Source organism: Staurois parvus, unplaced genomic scaffold (genome assembly GCF_062004578.1).
Source record: "Staurois parvus isolate SC_StPar_1 unplaced genomic scaffold, SC_StPar_1.0 ptg000827l, whole genome shotgun sequence".
Lineage (NCBI taxonomy): Eukaryota > Metazoa > Chordata > Amphibia > Anura > Ranidae > Staurois > Staurois parvus.
The window spans coordinates 8,336,347-8,356,327 of NW_028318623.1; the positions used below are offsets into that span (position 1 = coordinate 8,336,347).

Consider the following 19,981-nt stretch of genomic DNA (forward strand, 5'->3'; position numbering starts at 1 on the left):
CAGATAGACCCCTTTCTTTATAGGACCTGCCAAAGCAAGGTCCACCCAAGTACTGGGTAGGACTCCCCCAAAGGAAGACACCCTGGGAAGGGGAGAACCTGGCCATAAGGTCCCCCTTCCCCCAAGACTTTCAGGGCAAGTCTGAGGACCTACTGCACCCTACTAATTGGGAGTACAAACATAAAAAATAGGAATAGGTGTAAAGGATACAAGTACCAAAGTGCTGTACAATGGCTGGCTTTTCAGCCAATATAAATATTCCTCTGGTCCCATCTAAAGAAGGCAGGTGTGAAAAAAATGCAATGAATGCTGTGACCAAGATGCTATATTTAAAAAACAAAAAAAAACAAAACAGAGTTACCCAACTGTGAATTTATGGCAAATAGTAAAATAAAAAATGAAGAGTTTCAATGTATTTCACTAACAGTTGCCGTAGCTGTCAGAGCTGCATAAACTGTATGTAGCTAGAACTTACTCTCCCACTCCTAGAACAAAATCAAGTCAGACTGACAGTCAATCCAGTTTTTATATGTATGGCCACCAAAAAAAGAAATGTAATTTATGCTTTTTAATGATCAATGGAGTTGGGAAGATGGATATTTCTTGCACTCTATGAGACAGTGCTGGAGGGGATGGGAGGAACCGAGTAGGGTTTTTGCATCATTTACTGTACCTCCTGCAGATAGGACAAGGTGCTGTCAATCAAAATGGTTGTGGGTGTAGCTAAGCATGGCTGTTTGCTGATAGGGCTATCAATGGTGCTACCAACATCTACAGCACCTGCAAAGGTGACAACGTTGCAGTGATCTCACAGCAGAAGGAAGCCAATTGTCACCCTACCAAAGGAAGTGGCAATGGTTCTACTGGCAAGATCAAATATTTGCAAAATGATTCAGTGGATACATAGAAAAACAGAGCCCATAGCCTTACCGGCATTGGCACCCTTTATTATATATCAGATTGTATACTCTGACCTTAATTCTACTTTAAGAGCTGCAGAAATGCCTGTGCTAAATATTAAAAGTCAATTTCCAGCAGGTGTGCAGGCTTCAAAACCAACCCAGGAAAACATTAATTTGTTCATCATATTTATTACAGGATTTTGTATGTGTGTATGAGATTTTTCCAAACTGAATTCCATCATAAAACTGGATGACTCTGGTCATTGCAGGGTTAAAGGATACACATAACTAAATAAACAGACGTGATTAAGCTATGACAGCGGTCACTAGAATCGTGCAGTACTCACTACATGATGGGACAGACCAGTGAACCACACATGCCACACGATCGGTTCTGGTGCCTCTGGGCTATTTGGCTCATTTCTTTAGGTAAGAACTTCTATCATATGTTAAGCAAAAGTATTAAAAGGCAAAAAAAAGTTACTTTATCTCTTCTGGCATTTTTGTTGAGGCAGGAAGTGGCATTTCCAGTTGCAGATTTCAGCTGTGTCTGACAGAGGCCAGGATAAACTTTTCCCATGTATTAATCCCGTGTATTATTTCCCACAGAGCCTGCATCTGCTGTGTTCGTGGTGAATAGAACTCTGGGGGACTCTGTGTTTTTCCATCAGTTTGTGTACTGGAACGCTCCATTGGAGTGGAGGTTTGGAGATGATGAAGTAGTTGCAGCAAGGCCTTTTTATGCTGCCCCATATTGTTACCCTCGTTATCAGGGAAGATGTCAACTTTCCAGTGAAGGGGCACTGCAGCTAAACAACTTGACATACACTGATCAAGGGCAGTACGTCTTTATTGTTGGGGCAATTAAACCTTACCATAGCCAGATTGTCTATTATCAGCTCCAAATATATCGTAAGTATTGATTCTGTTGTTTAGTATGTTACAGCTTGCCGGATGAAAGTGATTATTATTTATCATCTATATATTATTTTCTCTGTCTCTCCATCTATCTATCTAGATCTATCTATCTACAGCATCTATCTATCTATCTATCTTGGCAACCCATTTTTAAACACCAGGGTTTGACCCATGACTTGGGTTTGCAAACTCTCTGGTTGTTGTTTTCCAATTCCAAACCTACCTACCTATCCATTCGGTGACTAATTTTGAATAAGCACTATAAAAAATATATAGTTATAATTATAATATATAGGTCAAGTTACAATTCTACTTATAATTAAGATTTGGGTTTGCAAACTCTGTTTCTTGTTTTCCAATTCTAAACCTACCTACATATCTCTCTATCTCTTCGGTGACTAATTTTGAATAAGCACTATCTGTAGTGTTACCGCCACAGGGGCCACTTGATGATGCTTGTCCCCAGTGGTTGCCCTGACCTTGCAAGCCTCCCGAGACCTCTGACACACTGGGTTAAGACATATTTCAGCAGTATGAAATAATACTGCAAGAGACATGATTCTTTAGCAACACCTCTGTATTAGGCTTGTTGAAAATAATAGACCACGGAATGAAGGTTTAGGAGGTACATCCCTAGTTAACGCATAAAAGCAAAAACACTGATAAAATGAAAATAACTAAATGGCAATGGCTAACAGCAGGGGTAGACTGACAACTCATGGGGCCTCCGGGCAATAGGGGATCATGGGGCCCCTGTGTCCTTGCCCAAACTCAAAAAAGCCTATGAAAAAAAGGTACCAGGGGCATATCATGGGGCCCCCTACTGACCCCGGGCCCTTGGGCACTGCCCGAGTTTCCAAATGGTCAGTCCGCCCCTGGTTAACAGATTATACCATCACATATGGTACATTATAACTATATAACTGCAACACCAAAAGTAGGAAGAGGAAGAAAAGGCTTGTTGACTCCCTCTTGGCCACCGGCATCACAAAAGACAATACATATATATATATATATATATATATATATATATACACACACACACACACACACACACACACACACACACACACATACATATATATATATACAGTGGGGATCGAAAGTTTGGGCACCCCAGCTAAAAATTTGTATTAATGTGCATAAAGAAGCCAAGGAAAGATGGAAAAAATCTCCAAAAGGCATCAAATTACAGATTAGACATTCTTATAATATGTCAACAAAAGTTAGATTTTATTTCCATCATTTACACTTTCAAAATAACAGAAAACAAAAAAATGGCGTCTGCAAAAGTTTGGGCACCCTGCAGAGTTAATATCTTGTACTGCCCCCTTTGGCAAGTATCACAGCTTGTAAACGCTTTTTGTAGCCAGCCAAGAGTCTTTAAATTCTTGTTTGAGGTATCTTTGCCCATTCTTCCTTACAAAAGTCTTCCAGTTCTTTGAGATTTCTGGGCTGTCTGTCACGCACTGCTCTTTTAAGGTCTATCCATAGATTTTCAATTATGTTGAGGTCAGGAGATTGTGAAGGCCATGGCAAAACCTTCAGTTTACGCCTCTTGATGTAATCCCCCGTGGATTTTGAGGTGTGTTTAGGATCAATATACATTTGTAGAAGCCATCCTCTCTTTAATTTCAGCTTTTTCACAGATGGCATCAAGTTACCATCCAAAATTTGCTGAAATTTTATTGAATCCATTTTTCCTTCTACTCGTGAGATGTTCCCTGTGCCACTGGCTGCAACACAACCCCAAAGCATGATTGATCCAACCCCATGCTTAACAGTTGGACAGAGGTTCTTTTCATTAAATTCTGTGCCCCTTCTTCTCCAAACGGACCTTTGCTTAATCCGGCCAAAAAGTTCAATTTTAACCTCATCGGTCCACAGAACTGGTTTCCAAAATGCATCAGGCTTGTCTATATGTTCATTTGCAAAGTTCAAACAATGATTTTTGTGGTGAGGACGTAGAAGAGGTTTTCTTCTGATGACTCTTCCATGAAGACCATATTTGTACAAGTATCTCTTTATAGTGGAATAGTGTACCACAGCTCCAGTGTCTGCCAGATCTTTCTGGAGGGATCGTGCAGTCAAACGTGGGTTTTGAATTGTTTTTCTCAAAATCCTGCGAGCTGTTCTGTCTGATATTTTTCTTGGTCTTCCAGATCTTGCTTTAACTTCCACTGTTCCTGATGACTGCCATTTCTTAATTACATTCCGAACAGAGGATATTGACATCTGAAAACGCTTTGCTATCTTCTTATAGCCTTCTCCAGCTTTGTGAGCGTCAACTATTTTCAGTTTCAGTTTTCTAGACAACTGCTTAGAAGAACCCATGGTGCTGATTGTTGGGGCAAGGTCAGATGAGTCTGGGCATTTAAAACCTTTGAGATTGACATAACCTGGTCTTCCCAGACAATGATTGAGAACAATCCATGACACTGGCAGGTCTCAGCTTTGCAAAGGGGGCAGTGCATGCTATAAATTCTGCAGGGTGCCCAAACTTTTGCAGACGCCATTTTTTTGTTTTCTGTTATTTTGAAAGTGTAAATGATGGAAATAAAATCTAACTTTTGTTGACATATTATAAGAATGTCTAATCTGTAATTTGATGCCTTTTGGAGATTTTTCCATCTTTCCTTGGCTTCTTTATGCACATTAATACAAATTTTTAGCTGGGGTGCCCAAACTTTCGATCCCCACTGTGTATATATATATATATATATATATATATATATATATATACACACACACACACAAACACATATACACACACACACATATATACACAGTAATCACTGTGTCCCCCTTGCAGGGAAGGCTCCCAATGGCTCCACGGAAGGAATTCCCCCATAATCATGGACTGTGTTGATGGGAAAATTGATCTATTTTCTTTCCTGCAACTCGTGGTTGCTGGAAAGAAAATCACTCCATCTATGGACGGCTTAACAAACACCTTCTTTAGGGAATTTGAGGGCACTGAGAGCTACATTCCTATCTGTTGGCATATCTGATCAGCAGTAGGATCTCATCTTACTACGACTTTCTAATCATAATTACTGAACCAGCCGATTATGTAAGTTAATTTTAATTTTTGTATTCCAATGCATCTGTTGCATTGTTTTATGGTCATTTGAGTCGGTATACTGTATTGCTTTTAATACAAGCATTGTTAGTAAAATTATAGTTATATGCAACATATTTTTCTTACCTTTCTTTATTTTAAAGCTCCTCTCAATGTACTTGTTCTTGTTTTTAATGCTGCTCATGACCGCCTTGTGAGTGGCAGCAATGTTTCATTTCTCTGTGATGGTGGTAACCAGAATACTACTACTCTTACCTTCTACCATGATGGGAAGAACATCTGCTCTGAGCCCCATGTGACCTGTCAGGATTCCTACCTCTACTTCCAGCCAATCACAGAGAGTGATAGTGAAGGTACACCTGCACCATCCACAACCCTCTCAGCTCCAACACCAGCAAAGCCCTATTGGTAACTGTGTCAGGTAATCATTTTTATTGTAAAACTGAAAATCAGGCAGATATAAGAATACACCAAGGAATGCAGCTGTGTGCTTTAACCTCCTCGGCGGTATGATTCTTTCCGATTTTTGTGCTGAAAGCGGTACTTTTTTTGCATGGAAATATGTAGTTTTTTATTGTAGGCTGTAATTTTTAGGAATAACTCACTGAAATCTGTACGAACAAGAGTCTAGTAAACATCCCGGGTATGATAAAATTTGAAACACGAAATCATAAATTATAATTTAATAAATAATCATAAAAAATAATAATATAATAATAAATTTAATTCAATAATATAATCAAACCAAAAACACTGAAATTTGAAATATAGCGCCAAGTTCGCACATCGCTGAGCAAAGTCACAAAATCGTTTTCAGTGTCTGATGACGAATTTCCCCCACGAATCATTATCACTCAATTCTGCAAGTGGTTCTGATTTACTATCGCTGTACTCTAGCCGGTCTAAAACCGCTTTTGACCTAAAGGGACACTTTTTGGACGCCATGGACTTTTCTCAGTTTCCCGGCAGAAAGAACAGTCAAAATGCAGGCAGGGCGCCGGACAAAGCAGTAGGGACAAAATGTATGTGAAATGCATTGAAACAGCAATGTTTTACTATGTAATAATCATTTTTTTAAAAATGACATTTTTAAAAAATTTCAAATTTGCCGACGTCACAGGAAGCGGGACACGGATGCCGGCATCGGCCAGAGATGGCCGGGGACGCTGCAGGGGACACATCGTGGGAGCGAAGGACAAGGTAAGTGCTGTAGGGACTCCCTGAGCAGTGCCGCATGGTAAGTCCGAGTGTAGCTTGGGGTTACCGCTCTTGGTACTCAAATTTTACCCCGAGCTACACTCGGGAATACCGCTAAGGAGGTTAAAACATCATAACAGGTATTTTTGCATTCAGCTAGTGTAAAGACACAGGCAGTAAAAATGGGTGGTTTAGCATTTTTACTGCCCCTTGAAAGTAATCACTGAAAGCCTAACAGGGCAGCCAGGCAGGATCATACACGTGCTGTGGCTGCAGCAAATTTAACTCAGCATGTCCAGTTTGATGGCCAAAGTCAATGGTTCATGCTTGCAGTGCATTAGTTCCAACAATGGGGTGCTCTTCCTTCTTCTGATACCAAAGATGGAGAATTGTCTATTCCAACTAACATCAGGACCTTTTCTACTCCCAATAGTCAAAGGGCCCCCTAAAGTCTGAAGGACAGTAAACTGGCTCTTTCTTTAGAAAGTTTGGAGACCCCTGGCCTACTGGTAGACCATTTAAACTAAGCACTATTTCAAAGCTGCTTGGTGGGACCCCTTGAATACAGATGTTGAGATTTACTGACATTAATGCACTTTGGTGTAGCTGTGCATGGTAGCTAATCAGCTTCTAACTTCAGTTTGCTCAATTAAGCTTTGAAAATAAAACCTGGAAGCTGATTGGTTTCTACGCAGAGTTGCACCAGATTTTGCACCATACGGTTTTAGTAAATAACCTCCATAGTGTATTTTATTGAAAATAAAATGTATTCTTTAAAGAAGAATTACAAATATGGATATTTGTACATACCGTATTTTCCGGCGTATAAGACGACTTTTTACCCCTTGAAAATCTTCTCAAAAGTCGGGGGTCGTCTTATACGCCGGTATACGGCATGCCGACACTTTTTAGGGGGGCGGCGGCGGCAGGGAAGGGACACTAAGTACAGTGGTGGGCAGGGGTTGCTGTTTCTTACCTGGCTCCAGTCCCATGACGATCCGGTCCAGGAAGCGCGGCTGCTCCTTCATTCAGTTTGGCCACTGGATGTTCACGCGGCTGCTCGGCTCCGCCTCCTCACCGGTGATTGGCCGCCAGAACTGTAGCTCAGGAAAGGCACACAGGCGGCCAATCACCGGCGAGGAGGCGAAGCCGAGCGGCCCCGCAAAAATCAAGTGAAGGAGCGGCCGGTAAGTGGGCCGTACAGAGGTGCTGCTGCAACCACATATGCTGGCTGCAGCAGCACCATACCGGAACAGGGGTCAGCAAGTGTCATTGGTGTCAGTGGGAGGAATAGTGCCCCATCATTGGTGTCACTGATACCAATGATGGGGCATTATTCCTCCCACTGACACCAACGATGGGGCACTTTTCCTCCCCCCACTGACACCAACGATGGGGCACTATTCCTTCCCCCCCCCACTGACACCAACGATGGGGCACTATTCCTTCCCCCCCCACTGACACCAATGATGGGGCACTATTCCACCCCCCACTGACACCAATGATGGGATACTATTCCTCCCCCCACTGACACCAATGATGGGATACTATTCCTCCCACTGACACCAATGTTGGGACACGATTCCTCCCACTGACACCAAAGATGGGGCACTATTCCCCCCACTGATACCAATGATGGGGCACTATTCGTGCCACTGATACCAATGATGGGGCACGATTCCTCCCACTGACACCAATGATGGGGTGCTATTCCTCCCACTGACACCAATGATGGGGCACGTTTCGTCGCTCTGACACCAATGATGGGACACTATTCCTCCCACTAATACCAATGATGGGCACTATTCCTCCCACTAATACCAATGATGGGGCACTATTCCTCCCACTAATACCAATGATGGGACACTATTCCTCCCACTGACACCAATGATGGGACACGATTCTTCCCACTGGTGTGCACTGGAAGAGAGGTAGTCTTATACGGCGAGTATAGCCCAAACACTACATTTTAACAGGAAAAGTAGGGGGTCGTCTTATACACCCAGTCGTCTTATACGCTGGAAAATACGGTAGGTAAATTGGTCCAGCTTGGACCCATGTAACCATTTATATACCATAGCTGGTCAATCCTTATAGAAGATGGAAATTTCTGTAGTAGACAATGCTACTCCAGTGATGTCCACTAGCTTCCAGGACCTGCCCTGCCGCCTACTGAACACAGAAGGTTGTTCACTAGACAGGAGTGCCATTCAGAGATCTCTTTGCATTTTCACAATGAATGGACCAGGTGGAAACTGAGCTTACCACCCCATCTCTCCACCTCATCCAATCTGAAAACACTTCACATTCACTGAGAAAATGAATGCATTTTATTCCCCCACCCCTATATTCCTATTGATCTATCACTATGATGGGCTGCCTTATATGGCCAATAGGATTGTACAGGATGCAGAAAAAAGGAAGGTAAGCTGTTTATTCTGGGTTCCTGCACTTCATAGTGGCAGTTTATTTACAATTTTTTTTAGCAGACACAATCTCTTTTAGGCCCCATTCACTCTTGAGGGATGCTACCCTTTTGGGGGCTTTTTTTGCTTTTACAGGGTTTTTAGAGTGGCACCATTCATTTAAATAGCCTTCTTCCCTCCTAAAAAAGTGCTAAAGAAGCTCATGTACAAAATTTTTACATGAGCCACATCACACATCTTTGTGCATTTTCCATGTGTTTTGCTGTGCGGGAAATGCACAGCTACTACCCACATTCAGGGTGAATTTTATCACATTTTTCACACGTTCACACAAATACGTGTTTCTGCCCATGTTTCTGCCCATGTTGCTAAAACACATGCTGACGCAACATGCTTGCAGTGCCTTTATTTCTTATTCGCATCCCAAATACCAGAAGCAGTTGTATGTTTTCCATGCAAACAAAACACAAGAAAAATACGCAAAAATGTGTGATGTAAAATGCACTTGGCTCGTGTCCATAAGTTGGTACATGAGCTTCTTTAGCGCATTTTTGGAGCAGAGGGAGGCCCATTCAAATTAATGCTGCCACTCCAAAAGAGCCCCAAAAACATGGCGCAGTAGCAAGTGTGCACTGGGCCTAAAAGCTTCTGTTAAGTAAAAATACCCATTTCTTAATTTATACATCAGATTGAATAGATGGATTACTGTGCGGTGACAGAGGAATCTACAGTTAGGTCCACATATATTTGGACAGAGGCACAATTTTAGTTTTTTTTCCAGGTATTTACCAACACATATTCAAGTTATAGTTCTATAATGGATACAGGCTGAAAGTGCACACTCTCAGGTTTAATTTGAGGGTTAATTTGAGGGTATGTACATCCAAATTGGAGGAAGGGTTTAGGATTTACAGCTCTTAAGAGTAGCCATCCCCCCTTTTTCAAGGAACCAAAAGTAATTGGACAATTGAATCAAAAGCTGTTTCCTGGCCAGGTGTGGGTCACTCCTTCGTTATTTCTTCATTAGTTAAAAGGTCTGGAGTTGATCCTAAGTGTGGTAGTTGCATTTGGAATCTATTACTGTGAACCTACATCATGCGTTTAAAGGAGCTGTCCATGCAAGTGAAACAGGCCATTGTAAGGCTTCAAAAACGAAGCAAATTCATCAGAGAGATCGCAGCAACATTAGGAGTGGCGAAATCAACAGTTTGATACATTCTGAGGAAAGAAGAACGCACTGGTGAGCTCAGCAACATAAAAAGGCATGGACGTCCACGGAAGACAACAGCGGCGGATAATCACAGGATCCATTCTATGGTAAAGAAAAACCCATTCACAACATCCAGACAAGTGAAGGACACTCTCCAGGAGTTGGGCGTATCATTGTCAAAGTCTACAATCAAGAGAAGACTTCACGACAGCAAATACAGAGGGTTCACCACAAGGTGCAAACCATTCATAAGCCTGAAGAATAGAAAAGCCAGATTAGACTTTGCCAAACACATCTAAAAAAGCCAGACCAGTTCTGGAAAAGCATTCATTGGACGGATGAAACTAAGATGAATCTGTACCAGAATGATGGGAAGAAAAAAGTGTGGAGAAGGCTTGGAACAGCTCATGATCCAAAGCACACAAAGTCATCTGTAAAACATGGTGGAGGCAGTGTGATGGCATTGGCATTTATTGCTTCCAGTGGCAGCCCAGATTCAGTCAAATGCAGCAAAAGTTGATTCGACGGCACTTCACAATATAGATGGACAATGATCCAAAACACACTGCAAAAGCAACCCAGGAGCTTTTGAAGGAAAAGAAGTGGAATATTCTGCAATGGCCAAGTCAATCACCTGATCTCAACCCAATTGAGCATGCATTTCACTTGCTGAAGGCAAAACTAAAGGGAGAAAGACCCACAAAGGACAACTGAAGACAGCTGCAGTTAGAGCCTGGCAAAGCATCAGAAAGGAGTAAACCCAGTCTTTGGTAATAACCATGGGTTCCAGACTTCAGGCAGTCATTGCCAGTAAAGGATTCGCAACAAAATATTAAAAATGAACATTTTATTTATGATTACATTCATTTGTTCATTTGTTACATTTTAGCCCCTGAAAATGGAGGGACTGTGTATACAAATGGTTGCAGTTCCTAAAGTATGTACTTGATATTTATGTTCAACCCCTTGAATTAAAGCTGAAAGTCTGTACATCAAATTCATTTGGATTGTTTTGTTTTAATTTATTCAGGTGGCATACAGAGCCAAAAGTATGAAAATTGTGCCTGTGTCCAAATATATACAGACCTAACTGTATGTCCAAAAATAGGAACATTAGGAAATAACATTTCTCCAAGTTGACAGGAGTCTGTCATAGAAAAGTCTTTGTTTTTATTACTAAACCCCTAATGAGGACCCCTCAGGCTGCTTCCTCTGTAACTTTCCCAAAGTCCAAGAACAGCTTGTTTATGTGACAAATGTTCAGCAGATTAGTTTGCAATGCTAAGTATGGGAAAACCACATAGATCCTTCCAATAGCTTGCATTAAATGCAAATTATGAAGAGCACAAAGCCAGCACTCACTTCTAATAATGCAAATCTCAACGTGATATACTTAATGAAATAAAATTATGAAGCTCAAAAAATTATTCCCCAAGTTAAAACAGAGCTTTGATACAGGGAAACTAACAAATATAGGAAGTGAATGAACCAGAACCAAATACAAGTGAATAATAAATACAATAAAACACAAAAAACAACATATTAATAAAAAAGTGTTCAAATTTAAAATATTTTTTTTTCCATTTAAAGCGATATTAAACCCAAAAGCAATCATTTATTATATTTTAGCTTACCATTTCTTAAAGTATTACTAAATCCACATCAGTAAAATCAATCTGTATATGCTGTAAAGCATGCTGGTTATACTCACTGTGGTACATAATGGGTTAATCCTCTGCTTTGTGTAAAAAGGATGTTTGATCCTGTCTTCTCTGATCCTCCCCTTCCTCGTTTTGTTTCCTGATAGAACACAGCCTCTGGGACACTCTGCACATGGTCAGTTTGGTGTGTACTGCTAGAGAGTTTTTTCTTTTTCTTGGGAGGCATGTGATCAGCACAGGGCCAAACAGCACTGTACAGACAGGGGGTCAGGGGTTATGCAATCTCACAGGGCAGTGATAGGAGAATGAAAACTCAACCTGCAAGCTTTAACCAGTACTCTGCTGGACACTGATAGAAGTCACAAGACTGCTCTAACTGCTGATGAGAAAAAGTATTTAGCAATTTATATTTACTAAAATAATGGCATTTCCATGTTGTGTGTACTGTGGGAGACCTGATATAGTGAATGCAGGGTCCTGGGAGACCAGATATAGTGAATGCAGGGTCCGGGGAGACCGGATATAGTGGAGGCAGGGTCCGGGGAGACCGGATATAGTGGATGCAGGGTCCTGGGAGACCGGATATAATGAATGTAGGGTCCGGGGAGAACGGATATAGTGAATGCAGGGTCCGGGGAGACCGGATATAGGGGGTGCGGGGTCCAGGGAGACCGGATATAGTGAATGCAGGGTCCGGGGAGACCGGATATAGTGAATGCAGGGTCCGGGGAGACCGGATATAGTGAATGCGGGGTCCAGGGAGACCAGATATAGTGAATGCAGGGTCCGGGGAGACCGGATATAGTGAATGCAGGGTCCGGGGAGACCGGATATAGTGAATGCCGGGTCCGAGGAGACCGGATATAGTGAATGCCGGGTCCGGGGGAGACCAGATAAAGTGGATGCCGGGTCCGGGGAGACCAGATATAGTGAATGCAGGGTCCGGGGAGACCGGATATAGTGAATGCCGGGTCCGGGGAGACCGGATATAGTGAATGCAGGGTCCGGGGAGACCAGATATAGTGAATGCAGGGTCCGGGAAGACCAGATATAGTGAATGCAGGGTCCGGGGAGACCGGATATAGTGAATGCAGGGTCCGGGGAGACCAGATATAGTGGATGCAGGGTCCTGGGAGACCGGATATAGTGAATGCAGAGTCCGGGGAGACCGGATATAGTGAATGCAGGGTCCGGGGAGACCAGATATAGTGAATGCAGGGTCCGGGGAGACCAGATATAGTGAATGCAGGGTCCGGGGAGACCGGATATAGTGAATGCAGGGCCCTGGGTTTTGGGTTTTGTAATGTAATGTGATGGCTGCATTTGTTTTTCTTTTTAGCCTTTCCTTCTATTTTCATCTGCTGATCCAGCCAGTAAATATGTTGTTTCTTTTAGAAGCATAAGCTCTCCAGTAGAATGTATTAGCTTACATGGATGAAGCAGACCCTTTAACACCGACAGGGGTGCTTACAATGATAAGCTTTTATTTATTCATGTAAAACCTTTATCCCAAAAAAGCAAAATACTGAAAATTATAAAGTGTTAGCTGGAGTTTGGCTTCACTTTGTTATTGTATTTATATCTGCTAGTTCTTTTAACATTCAACTGCCTACCAGACTGACAATACTGCTGTCTTCTGTGGCTCCTGTGCATGTTCCTCCAGAGTGGTGTCTCACTAATACAGGACGTGTATTATTGGCCAGATCACCAGGTGAAAACAGAGTGGAAAAGGCCAAAGAAACTAATGCAGCCACCACATCTAATGACAGGTAAGCTGCAATATATTACATTTTTGGTAATATATTACACTTATTCTAAACTACATACTGTATTATCATCACACTGAAAGCATTAAAGCGGTATTAAACCCAAAACTTCTATATATTGCATCTTACCAATCCTTAGATGTGGTGGCTGCATTAGTTTTCTGCTTTTAGGCTTTTTCCCCCTCGTATCACCTGGTGATCTGGCCAGTAACACACCTCCTGTATTAGAGTGCCCCCTCTCTGGATTAAGGAGCACAGGGAACACATTTGCACAGCAGTATTGTCAGGGAGTGTTAGATGGACTAGCAGATTTAGATACACTAATTGAAGCCAGATCCCATCTAATACTGTATAAGCAATTACAGCCAGCATTTTTTCCTTTTGGGATAAAGCTTTTGTATAAATAAATAAAAGTTGGTCATTGTAAGCACCCCTGTAACTGGTAAATGGTTTGTCTCATCCCTGTAACTGATACATCTGCAAGAAAGGTTGATCTTTTGAAAAACAACAGACTTACTGGATGGATCACTAGGTGAAAAAAGAAGAAAGAAAACCTTAAAACGAAAACGAATGTAGCCATCACAGCTAAGTATTGGTAAGCTGCATTATGATAAATGTTTGCTTTTGGATTTCTTACAGCTTGAAAACCCACAATGAAAGGTGGCGCAGGGTCCTGGAATTAAATCCAGCACCTTCTGCCAGCTCAGCTTCAGGGCACTCTCAGGACACACAGACTACACCACATTGATCTGCCTGCACTGTCTGTTTCTGTTCCCAACACATTTAGTCACTCACCACTTTGTCAAGAGTCATTAACCTAAGTTCATTTCTGTTCAAATTGTGGTTCAGGGCTTGGTGGTCCATTATTATGGGAAAAAGGAAAAGAAAATTCCAAGGCAATGGTTGGCCATGCAGGGGGATTTTCAGCAGTGAACAGTCAACAAAAAATGCTATGCCACCTGGCTCTCTCCTCAGCAGCACCACTGCTCTTGGTACTGGTCCCTCAGGTTATGGGCTCCTCAGGCTCACTAAAAAACTTTTTGTTGCTGCACCCAGCTGCACAGGCCCACTCCTGGCCTCTCAATAGGGGTTCTCCTGGCACCACAGGCTCTCTCACTCTTCTGAGACTTACAGATGCTCTCCAGTCCCCGGGACTCGCTAGTTGCCTCAGCATTCTTAGTCCTACAGACTTGTTAAGCTGTCCCAACTCTACCAGTCATGTGAGTAAAGAATCTTCCCCACATGGCATTCTGTCTCCTGAGTGGATCGCCTCTCCTGGCTAGACCACACACCTATCTCCAAACAAGGGCCCTTGGGGTATGGCCAGGCCTCCTTATAATGAGTGTGTACACCTGGACACACACACAACCTAAAGGTCTTCAGGAAGACCTGGACACAGGATTGAAGGCTTTGTCCCAACCAAGACAGTTTGAGGCCTTCAGTCTCCAGGCCCTGATCCGAGATAACACTGACAAACAGGGGCTGACTGATCATTTGGGCGCTCGGGCACTGCCCGAGGGCCCAGGGTCAGTAGGGGGCCCCATGAGATGCCCCTGGTACCTTTGGTAGGTTTTTTTGGGTGTGGGAGAGGACACAGGGGCCTCATGATCCCCTATTGCCCAGGGGCCCCATGAGTTGTCAATCTGCCCCTGCTGACAAACTCATCTTCTCTACTCAGAAACAATATTCTTCACACTCTGCCTTAGTGCAAATCCTGTGTGTATTTTCCTATACTCACACCATGGCAGGGCCTAGCACTCTCAATATATTATTATTATTATACAGTATTTATATAGCGCCAAAGGGTATGCTCAGCGCTGTACAGTTGCAAGGGGGACAGAACATGAGACAAAACAGTAACAATACAATACACGAGGGATTCGAGGGCCCTGCTCTTTCGAGCTTACAATCTAGGAGGGAGGGGAAGGTGGTACAGGAGGAAATGGCTGTGGGGGATGGAGTGGTGGGAGGAGTGGAGGAGGTTAGTTGTTAGGTGAGGTCAGGTGTTTGGTGAGGTTGGGGTAGGCTTCTCTGAAGAGGAGGGTTTTCAGGGTGCGCCTGAAGGTGAGGAGGGTAGGTGACAGTCTGATGAATTGGGGTAGGTAGTTCCAGAGGATGGGGGAAGTCCTAGAGAAGTCCTGCAATTGGGTGTGGGAGGAGGAGACCAGGGAGCTAGGGAGTAGGAGGTTGTGTGAGGAGCGGAGGGCATGGGTAGGGTAGTATTTGGGTATCAGGTCAGTTATGTAGTTTGGGGCGGCATTGTGAATGGCTTTATAGGTCAGAGTTAGCAGTTTGAATTTGATGTGTTGGGCAATCGGGAGCCAATGAAGGGATTGGCAGAGGGGGGAGGCAGATGTGGAGCGGTTGGTGAGGTGGATGAGTCTAGTCACGGAGTTTAGGATCGACTGGAGTGGGGATAGGCCAGTGAGAATATATATATATATATATATATATATATATATATTATATAATTACACCATTCAAAGTCCATAAATGTGCAAAACCATGCAGTCTCCTAAAAGTGTGTCTGTGTTGTATTCTTCTTATAAGGTGCTTAATAACACAATGTTCTCCCCACCGGTCATTCAACTCATCGACTTGAGTGGATTCTCAGGTTTAAATAAGAGTATAGTGTGCTTAGCGGGAAATCCCAGTATTGCTGGGTCTTGTGGTTCTCCTCGATATGGATGGGTTCCTTATTTGCCGAGATGATCAATTTTAGTGGTCATAAGATGTAGGTACTCATGGGAAGTGAGGAGAGGGACCAAATAACATAATTTCATTTATTAAAATGATCAGGCAAAAATAGATGCAGGGCAATCACATGTTTAAAATAATGCCAAACATAAAACCAGAAGCAGCGCATCAGCATGCGCTCCACCAAGCGGAAGTGGCGTCACCACAGGTCTCATCATTTGACGCCCCTCACACTGGGCATCCTCAGAGGCTCGATTCAGGTGACGAGAGCTGTGGTGACTCTACTTCCAGGTGGTGGAGCGCACGCTGTTACGCTGTTTCCGGTTTTATGCTTGGCATTATTTAAGGATAGGGCTACACTGGCAATTAATGTATATCTAAAACTTTAAGGGGTTAGGTATTAGAACCTTGGTTAGGGTTTTTTTTCTGCTGCTCTGCCCTGCTGGGGAGATTCGCTCTTTCTATTTGCCCTCTAATTGTGAATATGATTTACATGTGGAGAAAATGATACACATTGTAATGCGCATGTTTTAGACATAAAATTAACTTGTATAGTACGTCTGAAATTCTATTCAGTTAGCAGGTCTGGATGAAATGTTAAAGGCTTTTGAATGAAATTAGTTGACTCGATGGCAAGATCAAAAGCTCTGATGAACGATTTTTCTGAATTTCCATACGGAGGTTTGGACAAAATTCTACTGTTGTATGCCCATGTTCTTCCTACAAATCCAATTTTGTGTATGTTGTATAAATATGTTAGTAAAAAAGAATCTGATGGACTTGCATATACAAACCAACAAGATTCCAGCCATATTATTTTCCTTTTTCAAATGAAAAAAATTAAATCGTACCAAATTTCCTCCTTCATTAAACAGACACATATGTCTATGATGCTGTTAGGGATCCGGGTATGACCAGAAATGTGTGGACTGACACAGGGAAACGCAGGCTCCAGGTATAGTATAAACAATACAATTTATTAAAGACTAAAAAATACATAAACGCAGTGCAAGACTAAACATAAACACAGTGCAACCAAACCTCCAACAATAAGAACAATACTAAACGTAGTCGGGCAGGCCAGGTCGGTAGCAAACGGGCAGGCAAGGTACAAGGAGCAGGCAGAAGCGTAGTCAGGAATAGCCGAGGTCAGGACAGGCAGATTTCATGCAGAGTCAGGATTAAAGCAGAATCAGGATCAGGCAGGAAGCAGACAGGATGCAGATACAGGGGCTTATGGGAAACATTACACCAAGGCCCTGATCACAGGCCTGGCCATTCCTTAAATACAACTGCTGTAATCAGCCTCAGGTGATGGCTCATTGCAGGAGTGAGCCTCTGGTTGCTGAGAGCACCTGCTGGCCAGCCCTGGTACTGCAGCCCACAAGGCAGGTGAGTCCCACCACCACTAGCAAGTCCATTCCTGACAGGTGCATTCCACTGATCTCTTCAGAGTTCCTTCTCAGCAGGATAATACATATTTATCAAGACATAAGAGTTTTTTTTCACCCTCCATACCAAGATAAATGCCCGTGTAGCTTTTGTGCTTGGGATTTTTTATAGTGAATTATTGTTAACAGATCCTCTACTGTTCTGCGACCAGAGTATTCATCTCTTTATTGCTAAAGTCTTCCCACCCACCAGTTCTGAATTTCCATTACATATATTCAGCTAATTAATTATTTATGTGTTTATTAGTCCAAGGCTCTTCTGTGCTTCATGTTTAGTGAAGGATTTTTTTATTGTTTTTTAGCCCACTTCATCATAACCTCAACATAACATAGTCTATTGGCCTCCACTGATCCACTGATGTCTTCAGAGATTCAATAAAAGTCCCTTATCAGCAGGACAATAAACATATGTAGCACTCTGCCAACAATTAGGCTGAATTTAGTTGTTGCCTCCACTGTACTTAGTGGAGTAGTGATCTGTTTTTTGGTTTGGTTGGGTTTTCCTAAGCTTAATGGTTGATTACTCCTGCCTGCTTCTGGAAGAAGCTTCTGGAATATAGTATAGGAGGATCAACCACTGTGTTATGAATATTTATCAGACCCCAGCCAATCCCTGGGAGGAGGCACCCAGAAGGTGGCTGAGACAGGTGATAACTGTTTCGGAGGCTTGCTCAGAGTGTTCTTGCCCTGGGGCTGCTGCCTTTGAGATGCAGCCTGTGTACTGGAGTTGCTGTGTGGGCCTTAACAGGTGCTAGGCTGAGGCCCTGAAGAAGATGTGCTAAAAGGATTCTTGCTGGAGGACATCATCTTGGAGTCTGGTCTGGAGAAGGATCTCTTTCGTCCTCACTAAGGAGTGCTGCATGGAAGCTGGGTGGCAGACAGATGTCCTAAGTGAGTAATACCTGGTTTCGGACTCTCAGGTGTGTATAGGTTAGAGGGAACTGAGTGCCAGATGTTACTGAATGGACTGGGTTTGCTCTTACAGAGACCTAGAATTACTGGCTATTCCCAATTATCTCCAGTCAAGGCTGTTTCGAAAAGATTTTGTAAGAGGTTAGTCCATCTGTAGTTTTCTGCTATTGTTTGGAGTATCTTGAATCCTTAAATTCCCCCCCGTTCAAGTTTCTGCCAATAAAATCCACAAAAAGACATCCCCTAGACTGAGTCCGTGTTGTCAGTGTGTTTGGAACTGTGACTGTGGCAGGTAGCCTCTGTACTAGCAAGGGAGACCTGGGCATCTTCTCAGTGGCCCCTTCAAGGGAGAGCTCTACACATTATTCAACAGATAAGAGTTTTTCATCCTCATAAATGCATTTGTATCTTTTATTGTATGCTCAAGTATTTCTATAGTAATTCATCTTTAGCAATTCCTTTAGCTATTCTACATCCAAAGTATTCATATCTTTATTACTGGAGTCTTTCCACTCACAAGTTCTTAGTTTTCATTGCATAACTTCAGTTATCTCATTATTTATGTGTTTATTAGTTCAAGGATCTTCTGTGCTTCATATTCAGTGAAGGATCTTTTGGTTCTTTTTATCGCACCTCATCATAACCTTGTCAGTCTATAGGCCAAGCTCCATAGCTATGGCTTACACAATGCACTGATAATTTTCAACAAGCCCACAAACATCTATATGCAGTTTGGAGCATAATATTCACTATAATATTAGACTACATCTGTATTATAAATCATTTTTGGATGTACAGCTGGATGTACATTTTGGATGTGCTAACCCTCAAATGAAAAACAAAACCAGGGCCATGCCATCTATGAGGCCAATTGAGGAGGCAGGCTCAGGAGGCATTCATAGAGACACAGTGGAGGGTGGTACTGAGGCTGGAGTGTCTATATTGTTCTCAGTGCATGTTCAGCCCCTAGATTGCATGCATCCTACCAATCAATATGCTGTGTAGCCCAGCCGCCAGCGCCGTAGCAACCACTGCGCTGTATGGCACAGCTGTCTGAAACCTAGCAGCCCATGATGCTGTGGCAGTCTGAACACCAGCATCCTAGCAACCAATCCTGGGGGGTGGAGAAGGGCAAAAATGGCAGCCTCAGGCAATATCTGATAACAACACAACCCTAGGTAAACCTTTCATTTTTTGAATTTGTGATAGAAGTGAGACATATAGCTTCTGTTTAAATAAGGCTAGCTGTAGAGAGCTTTTTATTCTGGTTGTGTCATTCTATCTATTTCTTTACTAGGAGGTAAATGTGCCATAATGTGAAACTATGCTTTGCATTCTTGTACATTATGGCAAGAGCACTCCCATTCCATGTGAAATGTAGTTCTGCTTTAAATAACCTTACCCCCTACCTGCTCTGAGAGCTGCCCACCAGGCAATAGAAACTCACCTTCCTCCCCATTTCAGTGATTTCTACTATGTAGCTCTGCCTGTTGCCACACAACCTTTGAAAATTAAATACTCCAAATGGGTCCGCTACCTACTGCACATGTGTATTGTGGCTGCTTCCTTGCTATAGATGAGCCATACTCATGGTGACCTTCAGCCCTCCAATGGAGTACAGCTTACCCATAGGAATGAACAGGGCCACGTCTTGTGCATGCAGTAGGGAGGAAACTTACCTGAAACATTTTCGTTTCAAAGGCTGTGCAGAGCTGGACAGGGCCACACCACCTCAACAATTGCTGGAAGCAGGGGCGGA

General features: G+C 42.8%; 1 protein-coding gene across 1 annotated transcript in view; it reads left to right on the forward strand.

Moving 5' to 3' along the window:
* The first annotated feature begins 1,209 nt into the window (after nt 1-1,209).
* The window catches only part of LOC149443912 (cell adhesion molecule CEACAM5-like), a 93,976-nt gene continuing 75,204 nt past the window's right edge, over nt 1,210-19,981 (forward strand). Inside the window, exons 1-2 of the mRNA XM_089655238.1 lie at nt 1,210-1,331; nt 1,512-1,814. Coding sequence (XP_089511364.1) covers nt 1,253-1,331; nt 1,512-1,814 — 382 coding nt within the window. The 5' untranslated portion in view covers nt 1,210-1,252. The remainder of the gene's footprint in view (nt 1,332-1,511; nt 1,815-19,981) is intronic.